The sequence below is a fragment of the Asterias rubens genome, chromosome 2 (genome assembly GCF_902459465.1).
Source record: "Asterias rubens chromosome 2, eAstRub1.3, whole genome shotgun sequence".
In the NCBI taxonomy this organism is placed as follows: domain Eukaryota; kingdom Metazoa; phylum Echinodermata; class Asteroidea; order Forcipulatida; family Asteriidae; genus Asterias; species Asterias rubens.
In genome coordinates, this window is record NC_047063.1 from 15,691,451 (window position 1) to 15,700,493 (window position 9,043).

A 9,043-nucleotide genomic window follows, 5' to 3' on the forward strand; every position below is an offset into this window, starting at 1 on the left:
ATCTTACAGTTTTGTTGGTAAGCTTAAAAGTCACCTAAAGTTAGTATCCTTTGCAGTTAGTATGCAGTTGGTATCATTTTGGTTAGCATACAGCTAGTTATATTTTCTCTACCATATTTTTAATTTTTTTTTTATAATCCTTGTAGGGTAGAGACATGAACCTGGCCCTAACCAAGAATGACATCCGGGTTTTGATTGGTGGGAAAGTCTGTCCAATCATAGATCTTGAAGATGATGAGGTCACCTGCCAAATTCCTGATTTGGCTGATGCTGTGAAAGACCCCTTGGGTTATAAAGTAGAGGTTAGTAAAGCCCGGTTCATACTTCCTGCAACTGTGAATGTGATATCAATTTCGAAGTTACAAATTCGCAACAAATAACTTCTGTGAAACATTCGCTGCGAGAGCAGCATTCACAGGCAGTATGAACTGGGCTTTAGTCGTGTGCTTGATGTTCAACTATTAGGTTGCTGGTCAAGTCATCATGGGTGAAGTGGAGTTATGGCAGTTAAGTCTAATTTTAGCGCAAGCCTAAGTTGGGCTCAAGATTGAGCTTGAGTCCTTTCATGCCAAATTCAAACGCCTGTTTTTGAGTTCTCAGAAGAAAAAAAAGACTATACTCATGATTTGTCTCTTGAGCATTGAGTTCATGTTAAAGTAGTATTAGTAAACAAGCATGCTTTACTTTTCCTTAGTATTAGTAAACAAGCATGCTTTACTTTTCCTTAGATTAAGTCATCAAGAGGTATTTGCTGGGATAGGTTACTTTTTTTCTTTTCTTTTTGAAAAATTCCTTTGTGATTAATGCCTTTGTAATTTGTCAGCGGCTGATATCAACTGGCACTCAAGCTCAAAAACATGTGCTGGGTACCATGCAATATTGACCTCTAGTCGTCAAATGGTCCTTGTGAGAACTTGGCCACAATTGAACTTTCAGAACTTTCATTGACTTTCTGTCAATGAATTGTTTTGATATTATTTACCATGTACTTTGTCTTTAACTACAGATCCAAGCTGGTTCCACCTCGACAACCATCGAGTACGTGAACATTCTTCAAGGACCCTTCGCATGGTATGGCATTCTCATTGCTATGCTCATTGTACTCTGCATCATTGTTGCACTTATCGTAAAATGCGTACGCCAACAGGCTAAACATGTCGATAACCGCTTAGCAGCAGGCGTTATAGCGCCGACGGTCATGTTTCGTCAGAACAGCAGATCAGGTGGTGAGTCAGCCGAAGCAAGAGTTTTACCTCCTCGTACCCTTGCCCATGTCAATAGTGAGTCTTATCTATTCTATTTCTTGCATGATGTGATGCTTCTAACACATCATCATCATCATCATCATCACAGTCAGGTTTGGTTTTCATTTAATTTTATAGAATAGCACTCCGCACTAATGACGTCACTTTTGCTCAAAATACCCAGCTGTCAGACAAACGTTTCACCACTTATGCGCATAGTCGGTACACTCGAGTAAACATTAAACATTGACACACGTATTCAAGCGTATGTTAGTGAAGTTTTATATGTTTGTCTGAGATTCGGATACTAAGCTTATATTTTTAGGTTTAGTGCTATTGCCCGAGCAAAGAAACTTGGTTGTGGCAGAAACAGTTTAGCAAAGAAAATGCTTTATCATTATTCATAGCTTGTATAAGGGCCTGTTTTCATGACTGCTTAAAAAATATAGTGATTATCAAATAAAGTTCACCAGCCAAAACACCTTGCATTGCGTATTGTTTGTGACTGGTTTCCTAGTAATTTCTGCTAAGCAGAAAGCATTGCTTAGTACCACTCAGCAGTTTCATGAATAGGGCCTGGATCTAAATCTAATTCCACAATACTAAGGTACTAATCTGCACACACTCTCAAACACCAAGGACAGGAAGAGCATTAGACAAGCAATAAGGTTTAAAGCGTCACCAGCAGAATTTAAAAAGTGCCACAAATTCTGTGCCGTTTATGACTGTTGTCCCAAATTCTCGGCTATTGAAGAGATATTTGCTGCTGAGCAATAGAGCTTTGAAATTGAGTCACAAGACTTGTGTAATTTCTTCATATTCCAAGATACATTCCAGCATCTGTTCTTTCTCAAAGAGAAATTTTCTGATATCAAAACTTCTTACTGTTACAACTAAAGATAGCATCAGCCTACAACAGCAAAAATGTCAGCAAAAATTATGAAACAGTTTCTAAAGAAAGTTGACAATATTTCCTGTTAATTTATAGACAAGATATTCTTGTCATTGTTAAACAATTCAACGTTTTTTTTAACCAAGTCATTACCATTATTAAAAAAAGAGTTATGTGGAAAAACAATTTCACAAGTTATTTTGTTGTTACAGTATTTCAAGACTGTGCCTTAAAGGAACATTTGATCGGACGAGTTGGTCTATAAAAAAAGCATTTGTAACCGTTTTTTTAATGTAAAATGCATATGGTTGGAAAGATTTCTTAAAAGTAGAATACAATGATCCACACAAATTTGCCTCAAAATTGCGGGGTTTTCCTTTTACTGTGCGAACTAACACGGTCGGCCATTTATGGGAGTCAAAAATTTGACAAACGGTTACATAACAAATGGTTACATAAATGTACGCTTTCAAAGACCAACTCGACCGATCCAAGGCAACGTGTTCCTTTAATCTCATCTTCATAATGTCTACATGCTTGGTGTTTATGTTTTGTTTGCTATATTGAGTTTTGCATGTGTTTCCTTTCTTTGTTTTATTTGTGTAATATAAATAGGTGAATGTTGTTGAGGTAGATATTTGTGTGTTTTTTTTGTTTTTTGGGGGGGGGGTTATTTGTTGTATATATTAACTTATTCATGATTAATTGTTATTTTGTTTATTTTATTATTTAAAATGTTGGGGGGGGGGTTCTTCAACTCTTTTGGACACCCTGATTGCAAATGGGTTTGGAGTTTTCTTTTATACTGGCTACCTTGTTTCTAATTGGGTTTCTAGTGGTTGGAATTTAAGTGTCTATTTTACACCTTGTTTGCAATTGGGATTTGATTGTCTACAATTCTTTGGGAAATAGTTGAGCAATAGGGACACCCTTTTTTATATAAAGCAAATCTGGACCCCCTGATTCCAATTTCTGTCTAAAGACCCTGACACATATGTTTTAATCGTTCCCCCCCCCCCCCCCGACTCATTAGACTACATGAGGACACCATCTTCATCAGCCGAGGCGGCCTTTGCAGGCACTGCTGATGAGAATAGACCCTTATTGGAGACCATCAATAAAGACTTAGCCATGCTGGTCAGCGAGGTCCTTATCACGGAGGACAATCTCAAACAAGGAGAAGTCGTCGGGCAAGGTAAGAGTGGGTTCATTCTTAATTCCTTATTCCTTATTTCTAATTCCTAATTATTTAACCACTGCCATGGCAGGAGTCAAATTGGCACAAGAAAATGATAAACAAAGGTGCTCAAGACAACAGAGATGCCGAGTCCAGAGGCCAGCTATGCGTGAGATTTCTCAAAGCTCACCACAAATTTGCGCTCCTGTTTGTACGGCAGCTCAAGTTGATGATTCTAATAAACTGCGTGCAATCTGAAGATTGTGCAAACATTGTAGATTGTGTTTTTTGTACACACGAGCACGATTTGGCAATGCATTGTCGTTAATTTTAATTTTTTTCCCAGCTGGCCCCAATGCGTGAGAAAATGGTTGCTGTGCGTGTGAGCGTGAGACAGAGCCCAAATGCGTTAGTCTCACGCCTAATGTGGAGATTTGGTAAGGTCTGAGACAGTTACATGAAGTTTAATAAACTACACTTTGTTGAAAAAGATAACATTTTAGCAGTTTCGTGAAAATAATTTTGTATATATAGTCTGAGCAATCTTGGTGTGATTCTGTAGAGTTACTACTTTCATTAGGTCCATAGCAGGAGAGTAAGCGATCTGCAAATGACACAGCATGTGTTCTGGGGATGATCAGCTATAGGCTTTGGGGTATGCTGGGTTGGGGGTTGCTTCTCCAGCAATAGCGACTAGATCTTAGTTGCCTTTGCAGTAAGGTCTGTCATTATAACTCATAAATAGTTCTATAGATCTGATAATTTGTTATGTGGTCTTTCCAGGGGATGCTTATACGGTACTCACAAGACAGTCTCATAAAATCACAATACTAAGTTAAGCTAATTTGAATTGAATTGAATCACCAGGTCACTTTGGCTGTGTCTATCTTGGCAAGCTCTGGCAGGAGGGATCCTCATTCCAAGTGGCTATCAAGACGCTGCTCCGCGGCGAAACAGATGACATCTCCAACTTCCTTCGAGAGGGGATCATGATGAAAGACTTCAAGCATCCGCACGTGTTGCAGTTGATTGGTGTGTGTATCAACAAAAACAACTTGCCGCTGGTCGTACTGCCCTACATGAAAAACGGAGACCTTCTTACATTTGTGCGGGATCCTACAAAGGTAAGTATCCCTTCATGAACGTTGTGTATCTCTAACAGCAATACACACTTGAGTCGCCGTCCTCTCTTCACAGTGGTCCACTTCCCAAATGCTAGTTCAAACACCCGTGGACCAGTTAGCTCCAATTGGTCTGACTGGCTAGTTCAGTGTTGATTATAGACCATTAATTCCATCTCATTTAAGGACCTCACTGCAAGAGATTTACTGGAGTTCAGTCGGCAAGTGGCAGACGGAATGTCGTACCTGGCCGACCTCAAGTTTGTCCACCGTGATTTGGCTGCGAGGAACTGCATGCTGGATGACACTCTGCTGGTGAAGATCGCTGACTTCGGTCTCTCTCGGGATATTTACGAGAGAGATTACTACAGTGCCAAAGATAAAACCGCTAAGCTGCCTGTGAAATGGATGGCATTGGAATGCCTAGAGAGGAGTGTTTACAGCATCAAGACAGACGTGGTATGTTAACAGTGGGGTGATTTTTCAGGTTTTTCACAAAATCTCTTGTATACCCGTGGAATGTTTTTGAAAGAAGTAAAGTAATCATCCAAATTGAGAGAGAAATAGTCCAGAGTCCAAACAAGGTGTTGTATTTCTGGTGATGCACAGAGTCTATATACCTGTAACTATCTGTGAGGTTCAGACACTGAAATACAATGCAGGGCAGCAAGTCAGTTTGGGGAATTTTTACAGTCATTTTCCCTAACAATAAGCTATCCTGGTTTTACGAAACCAAGGAAACCTCTAAAGTATACATGTCATCACAAAGATGCTTGTGACCAGATGACAATGGAGAAATGAAAAGTTGTTAAGATGTGGGAGGGAACTGGGGAAAACACAATCGAGTAGAAACTGAAAACCCAATCCACACATTAACTCCGGCCCGAGGTGGGATTTGAAAAGGGTCTATAGAAGTGAAAGACAGGGAAAGAAACCACTGGGCCATCTGTATTTCTATGGTGTCAGACAGGAGTACCAATTGTTTAGAGTTTTACTGTGTATGTTAAAATTTATATTTGTTTCCTTTCTCAGGCAAATAAAAAATACATAATGCAAATCGGTTAAAAACATTTAAATATGCAACAAGAGCAATTAAAACACAGAGGAAGGAAAGAGAAGCAGCTGGAGCCCGAAGGATTGCCTTAACAGAAACAAAGAGGCTCTCCTCTCCAGCTGGAAGAGAACAACAATAAAATCAAATATAAAAAATCAAGTTTGATCTGTTTTCTTTGCAGTGGTCATTTGGTGTAGTGATGTGGGAGCTACTGACACGTGGAATGAGTCCATACCCCGCTGTGGACAACTGGGATATCAGTTCCTACTTACAGAGAGGGCGAAGACTCCAGCAGCCAATGCACTGCCCCGACCATGTGTAGGTTTTCAATTTTCAAATGTCATCACACTCCAAACCAAATTTTATTTTCAATCCTAAAACTCTCTTCACACTAATTCTCAAAAATACATCCGTTTGGAACATTCTTTTGTTCTTTCCTTTATCCCTGCATTTAACAGTTTCCCATAGACTTTGTACACAGATTTCCTTGTGGAGCACCCACGTCTTAAAAATTCCCTATGGACTTTTTGTTTTTTGTTTTTTTGTCCTTGGTCTCCATAAGGTACTGAAAATTAGCACAAATGATCAGTTTTTCTTCACACACTAAAGCAATGTATGTGGTCAATCTAAGGTTAAAAATAAAACACTAGCATGGAATACAAGGTATATTTTCTATAGACCTTATGCATTGTATTCATCCAGCCGCCATCACAGTATTGGCCAATGAACAACCTCCTTTTGACCTCTAGGTGAGGGCGCCCTACCGAAATGACGTCATGTGCATAAGGTCTATTCTAAGTTGTTTTGATAAAAGTATCTCTATTTTTTGGTTTTACCCATATACATCGATGTGTGTTAGCACCGGAAGCTCAGTACTTATCCGAGCTCTGTAAAAGAAATCACAGGCAGATTACTTGGATGGGATTCGAAACCTGACCTTCTAGATAACTACTCTTTATCCACGATGCAAAGTTCCATCTATTAAAATTGAAAATATCTTTGTCTGTTCTCTCGGTCCACCAGGTACCAGGTAATGTTAGACTGCTGGTCGGTGAGTCCCGTTGACCGACCGACATTTGAAGCTCTTGTGTGTCAACTTACTGATATTCTGTCCACACCAACTGACCAACAGACAGAAGAGGATCAGGTTTATCTCAATGTAATACCCAAAATCCACTGAAACCTTTTGTTGAAATCAACTAATTGATATACTGTCCACACCAGCTGACCAACATAAACCAAAACAAAGGATCTTGATTATCTGAAAGCAATATCCCATATCTGTTAAAACTTGTAGTTGAAATCAAGTAACTGATATTCTGTCCACACCAACTGACAATCATAGTCCGAATGCAATGAACCCAAATCCACTAGCCCAAAAGCCAACCTTGTAGTTGATAGACAAACATCTGTAGTTGATTGCGAACCAGCTGACCAAGTCAGAGGATCTTGTTTAAAGTGGATAGGGAGGTAGAAGTCTCTTGGCCTTTTTGCTAGGATGGTGGTGAGTTAAAATAAGATTCAACTTGTAAAAAAAAATTATAATAATAATAACCGGTTTTTGTATAGTGCTTTTCACATCTGAAGGTTTGCTCAAAGCGCTTCCAACATTATTACCCCTGGTCAGAGGGCCTTATTCATTCCTTTAACATCTCAGCGCCCTGGGGAGTCTACGAAAAATGGTATGGTACCTACCTAAAAATAACCTAAAATAACTTAAAATACCAACCTAGCATTGCTCATGTTGCAGTGAATGTAAGACACTACCTTGAGCCAGTCAGTCACAGTGATTAAACAGAAGGACTGTTTATAAGGTCAACATTATTTTGTGTTTAGTTGCTTATATGTAACTCTGAAGGTGCTATTATTTATATGAAGAAAAAAAATGTAACTCTGCAAACTTCCTATCGGTACTAAATCTGCATGATTTTTCTTTAAGCCTTTCCAAAGAAAACTACTCACAGCCATTTATACTTGACGACTTTTGACTTATTAGTGTTTTTAATGGCTGCAAATGATGATAGTAATTACCTTTTGAACATATATTTCAAAATAAACCACAAGGAAAACTGACGGGACAAACGTTTAAAGAATTTTGGGTTGAAGACCAGGACTTGAATCTGCGATCTCTGGATTAATATGTAATTCAGTGGTCACAGGTTCAAAGGCTGCCCCAGTAAACTTTTCTTTGGTGAAACCCCAAAATATATTTCCTAACATGATTTTGCTGTCAGTCATTTCAACTGAGAACAGGTGAACCCAAACAACAATTATGTACTGCCATTATTAAAGGGGTAATACTAATATGGGACATAATATTGCCAATGACCAAAAATGCATTTGTCTTTAGAAAAACATTGATCAGCTTGTACATGAATTTTTGTGTATTAAAAGGTACTGTGTAATCTAATAAAATTTTGCCATTATTAAATATTATAGTACTTATCAATTATTTTGAAATGGCGAAAAAGTAACATTAGGAAGTACATTTTTGTCCTTGTTCTATTTCATGGGGTGTTTAACCCTCGTTCAAAAATCTTCCAGCCGATGGCCACACTTCATGGTCGTATTAATGGGTTTTTTTTTAATTATATTTTTTAGTTCATATTAATCTAATAATTTTAAGTACTTAACCTCAAGGGAAACTAGGAGCTGTAAAGGTTGTATGTGCTTTCACAGTTTAAATAATGCACCTTTTATATTTTTGTACAATGAAAATTGCGCCAGTGAAGTGAGTTTTATTGCTTCCATTTGTCTATACATGTTATGTTATATTTCAACTTGATCATTTTGGCTTCATGTAACATTCCTTAATAGTTTATTCTAGGAAAGCATTAGAGATTAGAACTATAGGCACCTTAAAGGCACTGGACACTATTAGTAATAACTCAAAATAATTGTTAACATACAAACTTAATTGGTAACGAGCAATGGTTGGCTGTTGATAGGATAAATTATTGTAGGAAATAGCTCCCTCTGAAGTAACGTTGTTTTTGAGAAAGAGCTAATTGCTCACTGAAATATTAAAAAACTTCAGGCCTGAACAAATTTGTTTAGGCAAATGAAAGCACACAAACGTGTGCAACATTTTTCTTTCATTATTCTCTAGCGTCGAGACCCAACACTCACCCTAAGAGATTTACACATGGTTGTACCCGCAAGTTAACTACTTATTTATAGTTTCTTCTTATGTCTCAACACCATGCAAAGCTTCAAACAATACTCTAGCAACTTTGATGACCAATTGAGTAACAGATACGTTATTTTATGCCTATGTTGGGATACGCCAAGTGAGAATACTGTTTTTTTGATAATTACCAAAGGTGTTCAGTGCCTTTAAAATAGATAGCAGTAGAAAATAAAACTATTAGAACTTTATAGTAGATGGCAATAAAAAGTAAAACTATTTTTGTATAACTTTGACCTTGAATTCACCTTAATTATAGATAAATATCATGTCGAATCCTAGCAACTTTCATCACATTTATTCTCATGATGTTTTGTAAGCTGAAATATTAAGCTCAATTTATATAATGCATTTGAATGTTTACCATC

General features: G+C 37.8%; 1 protein-coding gene across 4 annotated transcripts in view; it reads left to right on the top strand.

Moving 5' to 3' along the window:
- The window catches only part of LOC117303779 (hepatocyte growth factor receptor-like), a 30,579-nt gene extending 22,827 nt beyond the window's left edge, over positions 1-7,752 (top strand). For 3 of the 4 annotated variants that reach the window (XM_033788137.1, XM_033788153.1, XM_033788145.1), the window contains 7 exons: positions 147-302; positions 1,007-1,280; positions 3,170-3,331; positions 4,181-4,437; positions 4,621-4,893; positions 5,670-5,806; positions 6,512-7,752. In XM_033788137.1, the coding sequence (XP_033644028.1) occupies positions 147-302; positions 1,007-1,280; positions 3,170-3,331; positions 4,181-4,437; positions 4,621-4,893; positions 5,670-5,806; positions 6,512-6,668 (1,416 nt within the window). In that variant the 3' untranslated portion in view covers positions 6,669-7,752. The remainder of the gene's footprint in view (positions 1-146; positions 303-1,006; positions 1,281-3,169; positions 3,332-4,180; positions 4,438-4,620; positions 4,894-5,669; positions 5,807-6,511) is intronic. The other variant, XM_033788160.1, reaches the window with a different exon arrangement.
- The last annotated feature ends 1,291 nt before the right edge of the window (positions 7,753-9,043 follow it).